Source organism: Bos grunniens, chromosome 20 (assembly GCF_055505025.1).
Source record: "Bos grunniens cultivar Pamir isolate PY7600 chromosome 20, Bosgru_T2T1.0, whole genome shotgun sequence".
Classification (NCBI taxonomy): domain Eukaryota; kingdom Metazoa; phylum Chordata; class Mammalia; order Artiodactyla; family Bovidae; genus Bos; species Bos grunniens.
Genome location: NC_141184.1, coordinates 70,119,584 through 70,142,145, shown reverse-complemented (window position 1 = coordinate 70,142,145; position 22,562 = coordinate 70,119,584). Strand labels below are relative to the sequence as shown.

Genomic DNA, 22,562 nt, shown 5'->3' with positions numbered 1-22,562 from the left:
GTCACAAAGAGTTGGTCATGACTTGGTGACTGAACAATAATGAATCTATATTAGTTAAGTGAGAGAATATAAAGGAAGAACTTAGAGCAGTGCCTGACAGACAGTAAGCCAGCTTGGGGTGTCCAGTGAGAAGGTGCTATTTGGGGGCTTTGTTAGTCACATGTGACAATCATGACCTGCCTTTTCGGCAGCATTTACTCTGATCCTGGGTCTCTAGGAGGTGACGTGGGCATAGAGGACCAGCTCAGTGTCTGTTTAATGACAGCCCCTTTTTAGCCCTTGCTGGGTAGGAGGCTTTGACCAATCATGACACTTCACAAACCAGCACAGGGTTTCTCCTCTTCGGGGTGAGGCATTTCCTTCTCCTCCTTGCTAAACAAGGAGAATGCACCATCTCTGTGACTCTGCATTTCCCCCACCTCCCACACTCCCACGCTGGCTCCTCATCTTTGGGCCCTCTGAGAGTTCTAGCATGAAACCAGGTAACAAACACAGCTACAAGCTCAAGAGCCTTCTCACAAGCATTCTGGCTCTGGCAGCTCCTCTGTAGGTAAATCTCCTAGACAATTAAGGGCAGAGGCAGCCCATACACAGTCTGCAGAGATGTCTGCAGGAGTCAGTCTTTGTGGCCCGGCTCTCCAGGCTCTGAGAAGGCTGAGCCAGACTTACAAGACAGGCTGACCATCCCTGATGCCACGGGCCTGATTCCCAGGCCCTCAAAGGTCAGGGGGAGCCTGAGCACCCATCCAAGCCAGAGCTTCGGCTCTTCAACCTCCGACTCTCTCAGCCCCTGAGGGCCCTGGTCCCCAGAGGTGTCATGTTTACCTCGCAGACCTGTGTACAGATGAGACCATGGAGTCTGTACGTTAATGACTCCAACATATACACATAAAATAACACAAAGAGAAGTGGTGATCAGGATATGCCCATTAAAGGAGAATATTTAAATATGTCTGTATTAAGGAATAATATGAAGTCAGCACAAGTGTAAGGCTACCCAAGACTCATTGTTAAGTAAAGAAGCAAAGCCAAGAGCCAGATATATTAATAGTAATAACATCAATGGTGATAATAATAACAGTAATAGGGGCTTAACAATCATGCTCAGGGACCATCAGGGATGGGTGTTTATTTCTATATATTTGATAAGCTTCCTCCAGATTTTCTTCTCTTAACTTACATCCTTTCACTTTCTGTGCCTCCCTGGTCTCCTCTATAGGGACATCCTCATGGATGTGTGATTTATATAATGGATGTGTAACACAGGCTGTGTTTTTCTAAGCAAAGCTCCATGACTGATTAACTGTGAGATGGTGCCAAAGTCATTTCTCATATTCAAGCCAAAGTCTCCTCAACTGAAGAATAAGCATGGTGCTACTCATGGGATCTCAGTGATGTATAAACAATAGAATGCATATACAACACTCAGTTCAGAGATAGATACCAACAAACATCAAATGATATTCAGCTCGTCATTCAACAAACATTTATTGAGTATCTCCCATGCACCAGGCCCTCAGTTAGGTACCAGAAGTGGAGTATTAAACAGACAGACAGATAGACAGACATTATCCCTGGCCTCTTCACACTGGTAACTAGTGACTCTGTGTCCTTAGTAAATGCTAGCCAATATCAAGAGCTATTCAGTTCAGTTCAGTTCAGTTCAGTCACTCAGTCGTGTCCGACTCTTTGCTACCCTATGAATCGCAGCATGCCAGGCCTCCCTGTCCATCACCAACTCCTGGAGTCTACCCAAACCCATGTCCATTAGAGATATTCTAACCAAAGCTCAGAATTTTGCCAGATCACTGAAGAGAAGTATCCACAGACACACGCTAAAGCTCCCACTTCCTGGTAGTACATCCTGGATGTACTACCCAGGATGCGCCCCTGTTGCTCCTGAAGCTGGGGTGGGCTTCTGCCACCACTCCCCACAGCTCCCTCTCCCCAGTTCAAATTTAAGGAGATGGGTTCAGAGGCTGGGGAATCATTGTCTCTGGCAACCTCTTGTTGCTTTAAGGAAGGAATCCAAAACAATTAATTGCAAACCCTGACTCTCATCCTCTCTTGTATTAATTCACATACAGAGAACATCCACATTCATAGTTCTCCTGACTCCTGAAATGACCCTTCCTCTTTCACCAAGGCAGAAAATTACCTTCATTCTAGAGCATTCTAGAGCATTTGGATAGAGCCAAAGAAAGTAGGCACCCTCTGCTCATTCTAGGAATTTCCTCAGCTTTTAGAGATAGGAAATTCCATCCACCCATCATCTTACCATCCATCATCCATCCATCTGTGCATCAAACCATTCCTCTATCCAGCCAGCCAGCCAGCCATCTAACCATCCATTTATTCATCAACCATTCATTCATCCATACAGTCATCTGCTCATTCATCTAGCCAGCCATCCAACCATTCACCCATTCATTCTTCCATCTATCCATGCATTCAAGCATCCATCCTGTTTTAGGCCTGATGCTGCTCAGTTATAGGGACACAACAATGAGATAGAGAGATGTGGATGCTGCTTTTGTGGATGTAGCTTCCCAGCGTATGATACAGGTGATTAAACTAACAATTGCTTTAAAATCTGTCTTGTATATATCTCAACAACCCCTACTCTCCAGCTCTTCATCCATATGTCTCTACCAAATTATATGAACATACACACAAACCAGCTTCCTTCTTCTCCTTATATGTGACATTTCTCTGATTTCTTAATTCAAGCAACAAACAGCCAAAACAAAGCACCCGAGTGTGTCAAGACTCATCAGTTCAGTTCAGTCACTCAGTCATGTCGGACTCTTTGCGACCCCATGAATTGCAGCACGCCAGGCCTCCCTGTCCATCATCAACTCCCAGAGTTCACTCAGACTCACATCCATCAAGTCAGTGATACCATCCAGCATCACTGTCGTCCTCTGTCATCCCCTTCTCCTCCTGCCCCCAATCTCTCCCAGCATCAGAGTCTTTTCCAATGAGTCAACTCTTCACATGAAGTGGCCAAAGTACTGGAGTTTCAGCTTCAGCATCATTCCTTCCAAAGAAATCCCAGGGCTGATCTCCTTCAGAATGGACTGGTTGGATCTCCTTGCAGTCCAAGGGACTCTCAAGAGTCTTCTCCAACACCACAGTTCAAAAGCATCAATTCTTCGGTGCTCAGCCTTCTTCACAGTCCAACTCTCACATCCATACATGACCACAGGAAAAACCATAGCCTTGACTAGATGAACCTTTGTTGGCAAAGTAACGTCTCTGCTTTTGAATATGCTATCTAGGTTGGTCATAACTTTCCTTCCAAGGAGTAAGCAGCTTTTAATTTCATGGCTGCAGTCACCATCTGCAGTGATTAGACTCATAACAGTGCCCTAATACTGATTAGAAAAAAACAGTGCTTTGGGTATGTTCAAATGTGTATAGAACTGGCAGGCCTAGAGACAGAAGAGCCAGGAGACAGAATGTTAAGTCTATCTCAGCTCACAAGGTAAAGCACAGCACACTGGAGAGCTCAGAGAAAGGGCTCTAGGGTGTAATTCTCCTGGGTTTGAACGGAGGCAGTGCCACTTACTGGCTAGGTGACCTTGGGCAAATTGCTTTTCTTTCTAAGACCCAAATGAAAGTAGAGGTTCTGAAGCGACCTTACCAGGTAGTTGTACAGAGGGGGACAATAACAAGGTGAGTGTCCTCAGGTAGATGGGGTCTCTGCCCACTCCACCAAGTCTTTTGTCTTCCTATCTCAGGGAGTGAATGCCTCACCTCCTCACTCGTGCCTTTGGCCCTTCAGTAATTGTATACCTCGCGAGAAACATCAGTCTTCACCCGCTCCTCCCCACCCCCCCCACCCCTCACCCAGCCATGTGCATTCAGGGAAGAATACACTCTTTATATTTCTATGGAAACACCACAGGGTTCCATTATAATCACTGGGACTTAGGGAACTCCACAGATGCCCCCACTAGTCTTGACAATTTAAAGGGGATTGAAAGTGACTTTCTTTTCAAGGCCAGACAAATAACAGAGTATAGAGAACCCTGTGTCCTTTGGAAAGAAATTGATTAATGTTTTTTAGGCCAAAGTAATTTATTAACATAAAGGAAAATCGTCACTTTTCTTCTTACCCATCCTTTTGACAAACTACTGTTTAGTTTAGAAGAGAGGAGAAGGAATATATTTTATTTTGGTCACAGCTGCCTTATAAATGGTCAGGGGCAGTGCCCTCTCTCATCTGTCTTTCGTTTTGAGGCTGGGTAGAGAAGAGGAGATCCCCCTCAACTTCCTACTTGGCTAACCCACACCATATTCAACAACCACTTCAAAGAGGGATTAAAACGCCTGCTTGAGAGAATTCAAGCAAACTTTTAGCAGAGGGTTGTTTGCAGATTCTAGGGAATGAGTGCTTGCCTTGGGTTTGATATCAAGATAGAACACCAATGACTTTTCCAACCATCACCCCCTTCTCTCCCTACCTTCTCCATCCACAGGAAGTGCTAGGTGCTTAGTTTGCAGAGAACTCTGACTCACAGTGCTGGGGGGTGAGGTGTGGGTAGCAGATAGTGGTCAAGAAATCCTTACAATACAGGACTCAGGCCCAGAACCACTGAGATAGTTTGGAGCTTTCAAAGTCTGTAAGGTTGGTTCTCTGAAGATGCATGGAATGCCTGACTCCTGATCAGGGCTGCCCAGTTCACTGTCTGGGGAGTCTTAGAGCCACTCCCAGACAAGAGGTCTGCATGCTGCCACTTTGCATTTAGAAAGTGAGATGTGTGTAAACCGAGAATGCAAGCAAGCTGGAAGTCTTCCCTCTTGAGGGCACCTCAGTAATCTAGCTGACAGATCAATGCTTCAGCCATCATGCTAGGAGGTGGAAAGCTGGAGAATGTTTTTCTAGGTAATTGGAAGTAGCAAGAGGCCTAAGTCATGGCTTGTTTGGAAGAAGAACTAGTGAGAAGCAAAGAGTAGGTAAATGTGTAAATGCATAAAGCCAATAAGAGTCAGATTCCAGATATAGCATCTTGGCTGGGCAAAGAGAAGTTGGGTGAGACACAAGAAGAAAAAAGTTTAGACAGAAGTAAACAATAGAAACCTCTTACTTTTATATAGCACTTTCAAACTGCAAACATACCAGGTCTGCATTTTCATTTTATCTTCATGATAGCTCAGGAATCTAGGAATGTTGTTTTCCTAGATTCTGGTGAAGGGAGTCACACCATGAGTCAGGATCAGAATCTCAGCTTTCTTTCCTGACCCCTAGTCCTCTCTCCTAAAAAGGGATCAGATGTTTTAGCCCACAGCCTAGCTGTTACCAGGGTCTACTCTAAGAAGAAAATGATGTAACTAGAGAATATAACTAGAAAACCCCAATCACAGAAAGCTAATCAAACTGATCACAGCCTTGTCTAACATAATGAAACTATGAGCCATGCCTTGTAGGGCCACCCAAGACAGATGGGTCATGGTGGAGAGGTCTGACAGAATGTGGCCCACTAAAGAAGGGAATGGCAAACCACTTCAGAATTCTTGCCTTGAGAACCCCATGAACAGTATGAAAAGGCAAAAAGATAGGACACTGAAAGATGAACTCCCCAGGGCAGTAGGTGTTCAATATGCTACTGGACATCAGTGGAGAAATAATTCCAGAAAGACTGAAGAGATGGAGCCAAAGCAAAAACAACACCCAGTTGTGGATGTGACTGGTGATGGAAGTAAAGTCCGATGCTGTAAAGAGCAATACTGCATAGGAACCTGGAATGTTAGGTCCATGAATGAAGGTAAATTGGAAGTCAAACAGGAGATGGCAAGAGTGAACATTGACATTTTAAGAACCAGTAAACTAAAATGGACTGGAATGGGCGAATTTAACTCAGATGACCATTATATCTACTACTGTGGGCAAGAATCCCTTCGAAGAAATGGAGGAGCCATCATAGTCAACAAAAAAGTCCAAAATTCAATACTTGGGTAAATCTCAAAAACGACAGAATGATCTCTGCTCATTTCCAAGGCAAACCATTTAATATCACAGTAATCCAAGTCTATGGCCCCACCAGTAATGCTGAAGAAGTTGAAGTTGAACAGTTCTATGAAGACCTACAAGACCTTCTAGAACTAACACCCCAAAAAGTGTCCTTTTCATCATAAGGGACTGGAATGCAAAAGTAGGAAGTCAAGAGATACCTGGAGTAAAGGCAAATTTGGCTTTGGAGTACAAAATGAAGCAGGGCAAAGGCTACCAGAGTTTTTCCCAGAGAATGCACTGGTCAGAGCAAACACCCTCTTCCAACAACACAAGAGAAGACTCTACACATGGACATCACTAGATGCTCAATACCGAAATCACATTGATTACATTCTTTGCAGCCAAAGATGGAGAAGCTCTATACAGTCAGCAAAAACAAGACCAGCAACAGACTGTGGCTCAGATCATGAACTCCCTATTGCCAAACTCAGACTTATATTGAAAAAAGTAGGGAAACCACTAGACCATTCAGGTGTGACCTAAATCAAATCCCTTATGATTATACAGTGGAAGTGACAAATAGATTCAAGGGACTAGATCTGATAGAGTGCCTGAAGAAATATGGATGGAGGTCCGTGACATTGTACAGGAGGCAGTGATCAAGACCATCTCCAAGGAAAAGAAATGCAAAAAGGCAAAATGGTTGTCTGGGGAGAGAAAAGAAGACAAGCTAAAGGCAAAGGAGAAAAGGAAAGATATAAGTATCTGAATGCAGAGTTCCAAAGAATAGCAAGGAGAGATAAGAAAGCCTCTCTCAGTGATCAGTGCAAAGAAATAGAGGAAAGCAATAGAATGGGAAAGACTAGAGATCTCGTCAAGAAAATTGGAGATACCAAGGGAACATTTCATGCAAAGATGGATACAATAAAGGCCAGAAACAGTACGGACCTAACAGAAGCAGAAGATACTAAGAAGAGATGGCAAGAACACACAGAAGAACTGTACAAAAAAGGTCTTCACGACCCAGATAATCACGATGGTGTGATCACTCACCTAGAGCCAGACATCCTGGAATGCAAGGTCACATGGACCTTAGGAAGCATCACTGTGAACAAAGCTAGTGGAGGCAATGGAATTCCAGTTGAGATATTTCAAATCGTAAAAGATGATGCTGTGAAAGTGCTACACTCAGTATGCCAGCAAATTTGGAAAACTCAGCAGTGGCCACAGGACTGAAAAAGTTCAGTTTTCCTTCTAATTCCAAATAAGGGCAATGATACAGAATGTTCAAACTATCGCACAATTGCACTCATCTCACACACTAGTAAAGTAATTCTCAAAATTCTCCAAGCCAGGCTTCAACAGTACGTGAATCGTGAACTTCCAGATGTTCAAGCTGGTTTTAGAAAAGGCAGAGGAACCAGAGATCAAATTGCCAACATCTCTTGGATCATAGAAAAAGCAAGAGACTTACAGAAAAACACCTACTTCTCCTTTATTGATTATGCCAAAGCCTTTGACTCTGTAGATTACAACAAACTGTGGAAAATTCTTCAAGAGATGGGAATTCCAAACCACCTTACCTCGTCCTGAGAAATCTGTATGCAGGTCAAGAAGCAACAGTTAGAACCGGACATAGAACAACAGACTATTTCCAAATTGGGAAAGGAGTATGCCAAGGCTGTATATTGTCACCCTGCTTATTTAGCTCATATGCAGAGTACATCATGTGAAATGCTGGATGAAGCACAAGCTAGAATCAAGATTGCCCGGAGAAATATCAATAACATCAGATACACAGATCATACCATCCTTATGGCAGAAAGTGAAGGGGAACTAAAGAGCCTCTTGATGAAAGTGAAAGAGGAGAGTGAAAAAGCTGGCTTAAAACTCAGCATTCAAAAAACAAAGATCATGGCATCTGGTCCTGTCACTTCATAGCAAATAAATGGGGAAACAATGGAAACAGTGAGAGACTTTATTTTTGGGGGCTCCAAAATCACTGCAGATGGTGACTGCAGCCATGAAATTAAAAGACACTTGCTTCTTGGAAGAAAAGCTATGACCAACCTAGACAACATATTAAAAGCAGAGATATTACTTTACCAACAAAGGCCCGTCTAGTCAAAGCTATGGTTTTTCCAGTAGTCATGTATAGATGTGAGAGTTGTACTATAATGAAAGCTGAGTGCTGAAGAATTGATGCTTTTGAACTGTGGTGTTGGAGAAGACTCTTGAGAGTCCCTTGGACTGCAAGGATATCCAACCAGTCCATCCTAAAGGAAATCAGTCCTGAATATTTATTGGAAGGACTGATGCTGAAGCTGAAACTCCAGTACTTTGGCCACCTGATGCAAAGAACTGACTCATTGGAAAAGACCCTGATGCTGGGAAAGATTGAAGGCGGGAGGAGAAGGGGACAATAGAGGATGAGATGGTTGGATGGCATCACCAACTCAATGGACATGAGTTTGAGTAAGCTCCAGGAGTTGGTGATGGACAGGGAAGGCTGGCGTGCTACAGTCCATGGGGTCGCAAAGAGTCGGACACAGCTGAGCAACTGAACTGAACCTGGGTCCTGTTAGGTGAGGACACATGGTAATTTAAATGAAGAAGAGGTTGGATAAAAAGGAGAAGAAGAAGGACTATCTTTTATGGAATGAACTCTATTCCATACATCATCCTACAAATTTATTAATTCTCATGCCTCATGTGATTCTCAGAGACCCATGAGATAAGCATTATCTTCATGTTACAAATGAGGAAACTGAGGCAAGAGGAGGTTAAATATTCTGCCAATGGCACATACTAGTAAGTGACAGAGCAAGGATTTGAGCCTAGACTCTCTGGCTCCAAAGCTTGTACACTAAGATTCACAGCACTGAAAGAACAGTAGTGTTCAATATGTATGAGATCCTGGTTACCAAATGAGTGTGGGATGGGACGGTGACCCCAGCCGTGCACCTAAATGACCTCACATCTCCCTGTGGAACAAGACTCAATGTGGGCTGGGCCTCTGGAGGGCCCTTCATGACCCAGGCGACCAGCCCACCCTGCCATAGCATTTCCTGATTGCAAGGCTGTCCTGACAGGGAGGCTGTGTATTCGAAGAAGACAGATGCCCCATCGGAGGCTGCGTACTCAAGGTGGTGTCTGGGCTCTGCAGCGTTGGGTCTGATTGTAGGCTGCTGAGTTCTGCAGTGGCCCTTTGCTCATCCTTCTCAGCAGGTGGGTCTTGCTCTTTTATCAAGAGACATGGTGATGTACCATAAATCCAGACACTCTAAGCAAGTTGGCTGAGAAACTAATGGTCCGTGGCATCTCCCTGAAGACAAAACCACTTGCAAGTCTCTACCTCTTCATCTCTGTTGGAGTGTTTCTGTGGCCCCTCCCACCACAGAACCCAGGTGCACCACGGATTTATTGACCTCCTGCAACTTTCTTTTTAAAAGAATTAGCTGTAAGAATCAATGGGTTCAGCGAGGGTGGTTGGGTTCCTGTCCACTTGGATAAATCACACCACTTTGGAAAGTGTCTCTGTGGATGAATCACAGTCCGGGAAAGTAGAAACTTTAGTTAGCTTTTTTTTTTTTTAATTTTCCCCAGCCTGGAAGGAATATTGTTTCTAAAACTTCCTCCTAATGACCAGTGTGCTCATTATTTATAGGATATAATTTTAAGCTTCACAGATCACAGCCGTTTCAAGCCAGCAAGCACGCCCCTTCTCCTTGGGCATCTGTGCTGACAAGTCCCCGGAGAACTGCAGGTTCTCTTCTTGGTGCATAAATAAGCAGGGCCACACTGCAGAAATCTCCCTGCTGATCACCATCTGTGGGAGAGGTCTGCACTCTGGGTGCTGTGGCTCTGTGTTGAGAATGTCTTCACATTAAGTCCTCAGAAAGAGAAGGCCGTCTCAGAGACTGTGGTACAAATATTCACTGATGGTGCAAGGTGAGAAGGTAAGAGGGGAAGGGATAGGAATGCCTTCTGAAAAAGGGACTGGTTTAAGCCCTAGCGCTGGTGGATCCTGGACAAATCACGTGACCTGCCCAAGTCTCCGTTTCCTCATCCATAAAATGGGAATAATAACCAGCCCCATTTTTAAGGGTTCTTGGGAGTCTGAAATGTGATGATACATGTATGCTGTTTAGTAAAATGCCTGGCACATTGCCTGAATCAACAAATAGTAACGATTGTAGCATTAACTTGACAGAGAAATAAAGATTGGGTCATTCTGCGGTCAACCGTGGCCCGCACGCCAGCAGCCATCCATTTGTTATTCCTGTGAAATTCTCAGCATGCTTGATGTTATATTTATGGCATGTTTCAGCCTGTTTAGCTATTAATGCATTAAAATCGGTTTCATTTTTATTGCAGACAAATTGCTGATGCTATAAATCCTCTTCTTTCCCCTTCTATTCGAGGGAAAAGAAGCAAAGGGTAAAACATACCGAGAGAAACGGGAGCTAATGGCAAATGTCTGGGAGACCAAGCTGTCAAGGCTCAGAGAAGTTTCCACAACATCCCTCAAACTTTATGCCTGTTTTCAAAAGAGACAGCTTGAGCTGTGTTTGGTGGCAGTTGTTTGAAGGGTTGCCATTAACATTCATGTTCCTGCATTTGAACTGAACACTGATCAGTCCATACTGCACTGACATGACAGCAGCAAAGGCATCTGTGATTACTAGAAGGAACACACATTACTATGCTGTGTGCTTTGTAATTACTTTTCACTGCAGACTTCACTGCTGGCCAGACAGAGGACTGTGGCTGGAAGACAAGGCTCTCACAGTTCCCCTGGCTCCATACTGGGAGAGCATCTTATACAAATTCACAGATCTAGGTATATTGCATGGCACCCCACTCCAGTACTCTTGCCTGGAAAATCCCATGGATGGAGGGGCCTGGTAGGCTGCAGTCTATGGGGTTGTGAAGAGTCGGCCGCGACTGAGCGACTTCACTTTCACTTTTCACTTTCAATGGCAACCCACTCCAGTGTTCTTGCCTGGAGAATCCCAGGGACAGCGGAGCCTGGTGGGCTGCCGTCTATGGGGTCGCACAGAGTCGGACACGACTGAAGCGACTTAGCAGCAGTAGCAGCAGCAGGTATATTGCATTTCTAGTGAAATGCCTTTTTCTCTGGTTAGGTGATAGCTTTAAGTGGCAGGCAAGGCCAAGGCCCAGTGGCCAAACTACTTAACCATCAAAGGAAACTCAAGAAGGTTCTCGGCACCTCTGACTGCACCACCCCAGGTGACTCATGTAGCCCTCCGGAGCCTCTTTCCTTAGTTGGATGAAGGTTTGGCTGGCCTTTCTCCTACAGGGCACACAGCTGTATGGCTTTGCCCTGTGTTCCAGAGAGACTCCTTATGTTAAGTTCTGAATGTCAAAGCAGTGAGGGGGCGCAAGAACCGGGATGCTGGTCGCCAGGGACAAAGGGAGGTGCTGGCAGCAAATCTCCTTTTGTATCTCCCTAACTTCTTCTGCCTAGCTTGGAGGATCGTAGCAGTGGAGGAATCAGTAATGATAAAAAAAAAAAAAAAAAAAAAAAGGCAGCCTATGGTCTGTAGAGTTTGAGGAAATGAGAGGATGCTTCACGCACATGCCCTGGGTCAGGAGCCTGCGTGACTACCCCTCCCTGAAGTGGTGTGGGTGACGTGGGATGGCACTCTGCACGCCCACCCTGGCAGGCATTTGTAATTGCTCCTCCAGGACACCCCAGAGGAGAGTTCCTAGCATCGGGGCTCCTGGCCTGGGAGCAGAATTGGGCTCTAATTGGTCTGCACCTTAATTGGAGGAGGAAAGTAATCAGGGATTACTATTCTGTTCCTGCTCTCAGATGAGGTCTGAGGAGCTGGGAGGTGTGGGAGGAAAGAGAGACTACAAATGAACACCCTAAATAATGCAAGATGAGAGCCTGGCCCCGACGTGGACCGGCAGAAGCTTGTTTTCTCTTCTCACTGCAAATAGGAGGCATCATAAGACACGCTTACTCTGTGAGCAAGCCCCTCTCCTTTCCCTCTCCCTTTTCCTCCACCCTCACCTGCGCCCTTTAGTTAGGTCTGTCCATGACCACTAACCCTGTAACTGAAGCCAAGCAGAAAGGTAAAGCATCTCTCCAATGATGCATTTAAAACAAAAGCTAGTTTCTGGGCTAGTTTATGAGCAAGAGCTTGCTATGTCACAAATGTTTCTAGTAAATCGACTGCCACCACCTCCTTTCAAGACTCTGACTTTACCTACTTGAATGTTTCTCAAACTTCGTCGGGATCAGACTTTCCTGGGAGGCTGGCTCTACCTACAGATTCCCATCCTCCTCCCCACCTCTCTGAGCCAGGAGGTTTGGGGCTTGAAGGCCAGCAACAAATATGCACAGATACCTAGGAGAGTGCTGCAGATGGCCTGCTATCACTCTTGAGAACACCATTTGTGTCCTGTATCATAAACACAAACCCTAACTATGCCCTTGGCCGAAGAGAACTCAGCCATACAACATTCCACTGAGCCCTGATAACCCTCAAGCAGGCCTAGCCTCTGAAGGCAGCATGCCATGGAATCTGACCAACAGGCAGAGAGGACTAAGTTCCAGTCTTGATATTGCCATTTATTAGTTGCAGAATAATTGTTCAAGTGCCTCTCTCACTCTCAGTCTCCACTGTCTAACATGAATAATGTGCAAGTCCCTGGACCCCAGTTACCTCGCCTGTAAAATGGGAGTATTTTTATCTATCTCATCTGGTGGTTGGGATCAGATAAGAAAACAAAAAGCATTTACAGTGACCAGTAATTGGTGCATGTGTGCATGCTAGGTCACTTCAGTCGTGTCTGACATTTTGCAACTCTATGGACTATAGCCCACCAGGCTCCTCTGTCCTTGGGATTCTCCAGGCAAGAATACTGGAGTGGGTTGCCATGCCCTCCTCCAGGAAATCTTCCTGACCCAGGGATCAACCCACGTCTCTTATGTCTTCTGCATTGGCAGGCAGGTTCTCTACCCTGGTGCCACTGGCAAGCCCCGGTAAGTGGCAGCTCTCATCTCTTTCCCCTAATTTTCATCCCAACAGATCCTTGTCTTCCCTTAGCTGTCAGAGTTGTAAAAATCATCAAAGTCAAATAAACCAACCTCCAATTAGATGTGAGTAGTTTATGAATTATGAGGACTTAATCCAGGTGCATTCGTTTCCTACCACTGCTGAAATGAGTTAACACAAGTTTAGTGGGTTTCAGTTCAGTTCAGTTCAGTCGCTCAGGTGTGTCCAACTCTTTGCAACCCCATGAATCGCAGCACACGAGGCCTCCCTGTCCATCACCACCTCCCGGAGTTCACCCAAACTCATGTGCATCGACTCGGTGATGCCATCCAGCCATCTCATCCTCTGTCGTCCCCTTCTCCTCCTGCCCCCAATCCCGCCCAGCATCAGGGTCTTTTCCAATGAGTCAACTCCTGCATGAGGTGGCCAAAGTATTAAAAAAACACGAATTTTACTCTTAGAGAGCCAGAGGTCAGAAGTCCTCCAGAACTGTAAATGAAGGTGTCAGCAGAACTGGGTTCCTTCTGGCATTTCCAGGAGAGAATGCGTCCCTGCCTTTCCCAGCCTGTGGAGGCTGCCCACCTTCTTTACCTTGTGACCATGCCACTCCTACCTCTGCTTCTTCTGTCTCACCTTCTCTGACTCTCCTCTCCTGCCCTCATCTCTCCCTTGTAAGGGTCCATATGATTACATTGGGCTCACCTGGACCCTCCAGGCTACTCATCCTGTCCTCTAAGATCCATCATCACACCTGCATTGTCCCTTTTACCAGGTGAGGTGATGTATTCACAGGGTCCAGGAGTTCGAATGTGGACATCTCCTGTGGACATCATTCTATCGACTACGCTGGGTTTTGATGTTTTACTAAGAGAACCTGCAGACCTACTGCCTTAGTTCCCTCCTCCGAAGAGCTCACTGGTGCGGTTCAGACAATGTAGAAGGGAGACGGGATGGCCTGGATGGAGTGTTCAGTTTTCCACAAATCAGACTTTGCTTTCCTACCATAGTCAGTACAGAAGTACTGGGCAAGAGGGTTGGAAGTCCGTGATCAACAAGGATCTCAACGTCTTGTGAATTGCAACAAGTTCTCCGAGTCATCACAGGAAGAGTTGATTAGGTTCCATCTTGTAGTGTTCCAGGTATTTGAAAATTGGAAATCCATGTACTACATTCAGTCACTGTTTGATTCAGTTCCAAGACATCTACTGAGACCTGCTGCACAGAAGCCTTCCTTCCCCAGTACAGTTATTTGATTAATTAAGACCTTCTGTTTCCCCACCAAGGGTAGGGACACACAGAAGTTGTCACACTGATTTGACTTTGGTTGTTGTTTAGTCGCTCAGTTGTGTCCAGCTCCTTGTGACCCCATGGACCGTAGCCCTCCAAGCTCCTCTGTCCATGGCATTCTCCAGCCAAGACTACTGGAGTGGGTTGCCATGCCCTCCCTCCAGGGGATCTTCCTGACCCAGGGATTGAAGCTGAGTCTCTCACATCTCCTGCACTGGCAGGCAGGTTCCTTGCCACTAGCGCCACCTGGGAAGCCCACCTTGACTTGAGGACCATCTAAATAGCTGTCTCAAGCCTGCTGCTGCTTTTCATCCTCCACCCACCCCAGTCAGTATAGCTCTTCCCTTCTTTGAGGGTTCTACTGACCACTAACTGTGTATTAGACACTGGCCATGACTTTGAGATACTGGTCTTCTGCTGAAGGAAAGAAACTCATAAACACTGTGTTGCAATGTCATAAGAGAAATGGTATAGCAGAGGAATGTGCTTGCCAAGGGGCTTCTTCTTGGGAAGGAGTGAAAGGCTATTCAGAGGAACTGGCTTTTAAGCTGCAGGGCTACAAGTTTTCCAGATGAAGCAGGGCAGAAAAGGCATTCCAGGAAATGAAGAAACTTATGTATGCTAGAACACCCAGTATTTGAAGCCGGCTGAGTAGTTCACTGTGGCTGGGAAGAGATAGGAGACCCAGCAGTTAACAAGGTTACTGTCACATTCCAAGGGCCTTGAAAATTAGCTAAAGGAAACAACAGGAAGTGGGACAAAATTGGTTAGCTGGGGAGTGACATGATCAGATTCTACTTTTCAGTAAGTTAGCAACCTGTGTGAAGAATTACTTGGGACAGAGTGAAAGGGACCTGTGGCAAAAAGGCCAGTTAGTGTTTAAGTGATGAGGACCTTTATTGTCCAGAGACAAAGGGAATGAAGCTAAGGGGCTGGATATAGCAGGGAGAATCAGTAGCCAGTTTGATATGTGTTGTTAAGGAGAAGAATGAGACAACGTGGACCGTGGTTTCTTTATGAAATCATGGTCAGCAGTGCTGAACAAATAAGAAATGTAGGAAGAGAATTTTGTGGAGGAAAATATGAAATGTATTTTGGTATATGGTGAACTTGATAATTTGAGGTACATTTGAGATATCAAGATGGGAAGATTCGTAGGTAGTTTATACATATATATGTATACATATATATATAAAGAGAGAACACTCATTAAAGAGAAGATAGAGGAAGGTGATGTCACTGATATTCAAATCCATGAGTGCCGTTGAAGCATGAACAGAGGCTGAGGATGAGAAGAGGAGAGAGCCTGTCTAGGAAGACCCCTGAACAAACAAGAGCTCTTCTGTCATCTTCTCCTCTCTAGCACCTTTCACATCTTATGTGGCCAGTCTCTCCCTTCGTCCATTCAGAATGGTTTAGTTTGCTGCTTGCTCTTTATTTCCATTTTCTAAGAAACACACCTGGATGATAGGAGAAATTTTTTCTTTCTGAGCAAAACTTCCAATTCTTTTCCCTTAAAACATTTGGGGCATTTTAACTCAAACCAGGTAGACGTTTTCCTGGGAGCTATATCCATAAAATAAATGCATGATCGGTATAGTCATAGACCTCCAAAGAGGCTCCGTGATTATTTTCTGAGTGACTGTGAAGATGAAGTGCAGGGAGATATGGCTGGAGGAGTGAAAACTGGGCTGAGAGAAGGAGGAGGGGTGTGGCTTGGAGAGAGCCATGACCTTGAGAAGAGGAAAGGAAGAGCATTCCCTAGGGCACTGTTTTCCCAAATTGTAATCGCTGTTTATTACCTGCAAGGTTTTTGTGAAACTCCCCACACCACTTGCACAATTATGTACTTAATTTTTTCTCTTTAAATCAATTCACTTTTTATACTAAAAAACATGTATACAAAGCAGGCAATATATCTCTTGAAAATGAGACCTGCATAACAGTGAATATATAGGAGGGTTAGTTTTGAAAGTTAAAAGCTTCCATAAAGAATTAGAAATGATTACATTCTGGTTGGGAACTGTTGCTTGCCCATGGCTATGAACTTGAAACATGCTCACTTTTAGCAAAGAACTGTGATGAGTAAGTGTTAGAAAGGTTTTGAAGACATTCTAGCACCAAACTCAGATTTTTCCCTCTAGGTAAATCAGAAGAATTGAAATCAATTTGAAAAGAGAACAACCTTCTCACTAAGTAATTCCATGCTATTTAATTTTGAGTACCACAGGAGGCATTCAGAAACCTTCTCAGTAACTTGTCCTAGAAGTAATGCTAAGGAGAGGTGAGGAGAGTGTTTGGGAACTAAACAGCCTGGAACCAGCTTGAGTCACAGGGCCAATTCCCACCCCCTTCCCTTGAGTCCCACAGCAGTCAGAGCTCCAAGGAGTTTATTCTTCCTGGGGTATGGAAGGTCCTGAGAGTCACGCATGACATCTCTGGGCATCCATTTTGGTGCTGTTCTCCTTGGGAAGGGAGGATCTATCACAGTGTACCTTAGAAAGAAGAAAGCCAATGAGGCTTTGAGGAGCAGTGGGCAGAAGACTCCTTTTGAAGCTGAGAGAATGATTCGGATGGAACCCTTGACTTGTCTTGATGGAAGCAAGTAGCATAGCCATAGCCTTCAGCTGATTAAGCCACTTAGAAAACCGTATGGATTGCTAACTTAGTTACAGCATCTCCAGGGAAGAAGACCCGGCAGGCAGTCCATGAGGCGCCCATGTGCTTTATGTACAGTGACATGCACTGGCGTCCATCCGTCATCAGAGAGAGAGCCTGCAGCTGCGCAGGGCCTGGGGATGACTATTTCACTTCACTTATTTATTAGTTTGCAAGATCTGACTGTGCAGGACACAACACAGGGTTTGAAGTCATTTGAAATGTTTAAAAAGAAAAAAGAAATGACAACTCTCATCTTCCCTCTGTTACTATTACTGGGATGTTGTACTGATCTCTTTGCTTTCGTCAGACTAATTGCCTGTTCCTTCACAATGGCTTAGACACAACGATACAGAAACTGTCTGGGAGAGCAGTCTGGCTTTGAATGGTAATGAGGGGTAGATGCATGCAGTGGCTGCTCTTCTTGGAAAACTGGAAAGGGATGTGTAGAGGAAGGTTTGCCAACCCATTCAGGGGTAAATTTAGACTGTTTGCTTGGGACATTTGAAGTACGTCCTAGAAAAATGTAAATATTCTCATACTGGTTGGAAGGTTATAGTTTAGGCAAATATTACCACTTTTAATTCAACCTAGAACACCAGAATGTCAGAACTGAAAGGGACCATCAGGATCATCTAATCAAAGACCTTCATTTTTCAGATAAGGAAACTCAGAGGCCAGAAAGGATTTGCCCAAGGCCAGGGCATGAAACTCACAGAAGATGGGAAAATGATCGTTTGTCCCTTTAACTTACAGAAGCTAAATAGAAAGTCATCTTAAGATAATAGGAAATATATCATTTGGCTGCTGGGAAAAAGAGACTTTTCAAACTTTAAATGAAAGTTATTTTAAAAATATATATGTATATATTTTTTGTTTAGGAGGAAAAGATTTTGTCCTCCCTGAATCTAGACATTTAACAAGTTTTGTCCTCCTGGTGATATGAAATTTGCTTAAGATAGGGGATATTTTTAAAAAAAGAAGGAACAAAGGTAAGCAATTGATGAGACTCCTTAATTATTCTTTCCAATGCCCAAGCCTTTTCCAGAGCTCCCTTTTAAGAGGAGATATTTCACACTAAGGTAAAGGGCATATTTTTGTGAGCAATCCTGAAGCTCCTGGTATTTGATGAAAACACTTTGTGGTCCTGTGACTTTTAGGTTTAAAGAATTGACAGTTCAGTGAGAAAATGTCCAAGACCTCACCTGAGGCAGGAGCCCCTGACTTCCTGCTGCCCATCCCTTGCTAGGGTGAAATCTCAGGATTCTACTGGAGAGAGTGAGACATTAAAAACAAACACACACAGGCAACCCAGTTGGGCTTCAGTGCGCTCAGACCCTAGCTGCCTTTCTCATCAAGAGAGAAAAGTAATAGAGAAAATCACACTATATCCTTTTGTCAAACAGAATTAGAAGCCATCACCCGAAATGACCGCTTTCGACCGCTTTTCCACTGTGCCACTGAAAGTAGACCACCAGCTAAATGGGCATTGATCGATCCAGTAATAGCAGGAATGAGCTCCTAGATTTGTACAGAAGTTTACTGTTACAACCTGGAGAAGGCAATGGCAACCCACTCCAGTATCCTTCCTGGAAAATCCCATGGACGGAGGAGCCTGGTAGGCTACAGTCCATGGGGTCGCAAAGAGTCGGACACAACTGAGCGACTTCACTTTCACTTTACTGTTATAAAAGGCGTTCACATGTATTTTCTCGTTTATTCCTTATGGCAACTCTCAAGAGGAATAATTGTTTCCACTCTGCAGATGAGGAAACTGAACCACACATATTAGCAGATGTAATTTGGGGGATTCTGACTCCTAGTTTAGGGCTCCTACCACTGTATGATGTTTCCCTTCTGTTTCTTCTAAAAGTTCACTCTAAGGCAGCAACCTTGCCTCTTGCTGGAAAGAAGCAATGTACTTAGAACTGAATATACAGTGCTTATCACAGTTCTTGACATATTGTAATTGCTTGGCATGTGGTAGTTACTGTGGAGGGGTAGGATGTGCGGTACAACAATCAGGATCAGAAAGGGCTTGGTGTCAGAAAGATATGGATCTGAGTCCCGAGTCTCGGAATATTTGATTTGAGATCCCCTTCAGCTCTCTGAAAATGCTATGTGTGAGTGGGGCCAAATGACTAAACTTCCCTGGGGACATGAACGCCTACTTTAAGAGGTATACTGTGAAATGAGATACAAAGGGACATGCAGAGCTTAGCAAGGTGCCAGTGCTTAGTATTCAGGAAGGGGAAGGGTGATGATCTCAAAAGGATTTGCTCATAGGCCTTATTGTGAGGAAACAAAACAATGCCCTCTTTGAAACCAGATGTTAACATTTCATAGTCAAACAACCTTGTTTTCTTTTTTTGTCTTATGTATCCAAAGGCCTTCTGTCTTTGCCCCTCTCTTGACTTTCTGCATCTAAGAGAGATTACAAGAGTGTTCCGTGGACCCCGCAACTTCTGTGCTCTACAGAGCAGGTCTCAGCTGTGGCCAGGTACCTGTATATGATGCATGCCGTGTTCTGGCAGGTACTGCAATTGTTGAGATCTTGGCCAGTTCGATAAAAGTTGCGCCTGCAAAATAGAGTATTTGCTAGATAAATCTATGGGCAAACGCCCCCTGGCATGCACACATCCTACAGACTCATTTCCTGCAGCACAGCATTGTCCTTCTCATGATTTCCAAAGTCTGAAGTTTCATGATCATTGCAAACAGAGAAACAAGAAATCCATATTAATAGGATCTCACGTTTCTAGAATGCTTTATAGATGTTTAAATACTTTGAGATCTGGATTTTCTTCATGCTGACAATAATCCTCTGAGATGGGTCAGTTATTCTTACCCCCACGTGATAAATGGGGAAACTGAGGGACTTTGCAAATGAGTAGCAGAAGATGATTAAAACTCCTAATCCCTTTAGGTCATATTTCTCCCTGTCTCGTCACAGTGCTTCTCTCTTGTAAGGTTATGTTGACTCTGATTCATAGCAGCAAATGCCAGTTAATTAATTCTTCCTTTTCCTACCCTTTTGTTGATTAGCTTTCACCATTCCTTTTCCTCAGTCTTTAGGGAGCACTGTTTCAAGGAAGGAGTATCCCACACCTAAACAAATAACTGCCTTCCTGTCCTCAGACGGATGCTGAGTCACCCAGGAAAGCATTCTGGAGCTTCTTTCTCTTTGCGGAATTATGATCTCATTTCAGTCCCTACTTAACCGGTGCATGATGGACTGGCTCAAGCCTTCAGAGTGGTCAGTGGAGGGGAAGGTCAACAGTAAGCTTAGTGGCTGCCTCAAGTCCTCTGTGACAAACACACAAATAGCTAAATACTGTGCGAATGCAGTAACTCCCTGCAGGGATAGGGTTGGGGCAGAACCTGCATACTGTCATTCTCCACTATCATTATTGACTGGACCCACATCTTAATAAAAAGTAACTTTTGACCCTGCTGCTTCGTCGTCCCCTTTCTCCAATCTGTTGTCATTTGGAAATAAAAACCAATCATGGTGGAAATCCACCAAAGCCTACAACCCAATGAAACCCAGTCCAAACAAAGGGAGACCACTGCTTATAATTTGGGAAAACGATAGAATTTCAAACATTTTGGAGACATTTTACTAATGGAAGGCAAGGGTCTCTCTCTGCCCCTATCCTCCCAAATGACTTTACCCTCCCTCCACTCCCCCAAATCCACCTTACCCTTCTGTGAGAGCTCGAGCTTTCTCCAAGTCTTGAATTACGTTCAAAAGGACTTTAATTTTCTCTTGGTTTGAGTGCAGAGACTCCTCCACAGATTGCAGCCTGCCTTGGAGGTCGCAGAGCTCGCCCTGCACCAGGTGAATTGGGTTAATCCCGCCAGTCACTCTCTGCTGCTTGGTCTCCCTGTTGGGGAGAGAGGAGGGGAGGTGACCGCTTCCTGGACAGTTCTGAAGCTCTGGGATGTCTGACTTGATGGGGTTCTTTGCCGTCTGCTCCTGGCACACAGAGGCAGATTCTGACTCACTGTTAGTTTGGAGTGACTGCAGGTCCTGGTAATTGTTACTCAATGAAGAACAGTCTGAAGCCCCCCCTGGTTGGGCTGGCTGACTCTGGGAGCCAGGTGAAGGGGAGCTGTGAGTCCGTGGATGTGAGGGAGCACACCTTTCCTTTGACCTAGATGACAGAGGGCCAAGGTCTTTGTCATCGGAGTTATCTTTGGGCAAAAGCAATTCAGGTTGCAGGTTCCCTGTGCCAGGCATGTGATTGGCTCTACTGGGGGCATTTAAGCAGGAGGGGATTCTTTCTGAACCTGGTGGCAGGTCTCTTCTCCCGTCACCTGGACGCCTGTCAACCGAAGGGGGTATGGAGTTGCTCATCTCAGCAGACCGGTCTGGGCTCAAAGTGGACTCCCTTCCTGCCCAGGTAGGACTATGGTAAATATCATCTGGGACCTGAATGGCAGCTGTTACTTTCTCCAAGGCTCTCCATGTCCCAGCTTCGAAGCATAGGCTCACAGGCCCATTGCTTTGCACCTTGGACATTCTAGGGAGAAACGGGTGGGATACCTTGACCCTTCGAGGCCCATCCTCAAGATGCTGAGCCAGCCGTAAGTAGGCAAGGTCAGAGGACACAATGTCCTGCTCAGAGAGATTGCCATTCACCTGGATGGCACTTTGGGATGCTGTCGGCATTTCCACCAGGGACTTGCTAGCTGTGAGTCTCTTCCTTTTGAAAACCGGGAAATGCTTCCTGAGACTGGGGGACGTTTGGATCGCGATGTTCCGAAAGCCCCCTGCCTTCTGGGACCTGGGAAAGGAGAGTGAGTAGGTGGGGAGGTGATGGTGCCTGGAGGCCTGAGTCTTTCCCATTACAGCTGGGTCCTCGGACGTCTGGACATCCACCTCAGCTAGACCAGGCGGAGTCTTACTGGTGCCATCTTCCTTGAATCGGACCTGCTGAGATTTGCTCCTGCGGTGGTGAGGTTGCTTCACCAGCTCCACAGACTCTAGACTGTTACGTTTCAGAAGCACAGGCCTCACTTTCATACTTTGCTGGGCCATTGAGCCTCAGTTGAAAGGATTAGGACCACACACTTCTCCTGGGCACATTTCCTTAGGTCTTTGGAGCAGCTTCTAATGACAGCATCTCAGACACAGAGATCTGCCTCCGAGTATGGGCAGCTCTGTTGGCCATTCCCAGCCAGTAGGTTTTACTTAGGGGGGAGAGAGCTCTCTGTAACGCTTCCCCTGCAGTTAAAATATTATTCTATCGCAGTGGTAATTACCACTTAGATAAACAAGGAGTTAGGCTAATTATTAAACCTCTGATCTACCATGAGAGCTGGTGGGCTGTTTATCAGAGGAGGCTGGCAGGCAGTTCTGATCCTGGAAGAAGCTTGTGGTCTTGAACAAAAAGACAACGAAAGTCCCATTTAGAGGAGAGCGCCAGACTCCCAGTGTGTGAATTCCAAAAGAAACCTGCTACGTCTGGAACATACGGCTTCCTTTCTGGGAGCATCAGTTCCCAGCGTAAAACTACAGGAACCTTAAACACATCTCCTTTCCATCACATGTAAACAGGTAGAGAAGTAAAGGACCCAGGGCTTGGCTTCTTTCCTGGTACATGATGCTCCTAACGGAACAT

At 45.2% G+C, this 22,562-nt stretch overlaps 1 protein-coding gene across 3 annotated transcripts in view; it reads left to right on the top strand.

The window, feature by feature from the left end:
• DOCK2 (dedicator of cytokinesis 2) overlaps positions 1 to 22,562 on the top strand; it is a 458,684-nt gene that overhangs the window by 226,033 nt on the left and 210,089 nt on the right. The window contains exon 28 of one of the 3 annotated variants that reach the window (XM_086362251.1): positions 21,239 to 21,533. The exons of the other annotated variants lie outside the window; for them this stretch is intronic. Coding sequence (XP_086218377.1) covers positions 21,239 to 21,427 — 189 coding nt within the window. The 3' untranslated portion in view covers positions 21,428 to 21,533. Of the gene's footprint in view, positions 1 to 21,238; positions 21,534 to 22,562 lie in introns of those variants that run through there. 3 annotated transcript variants of the gene reach the window in all.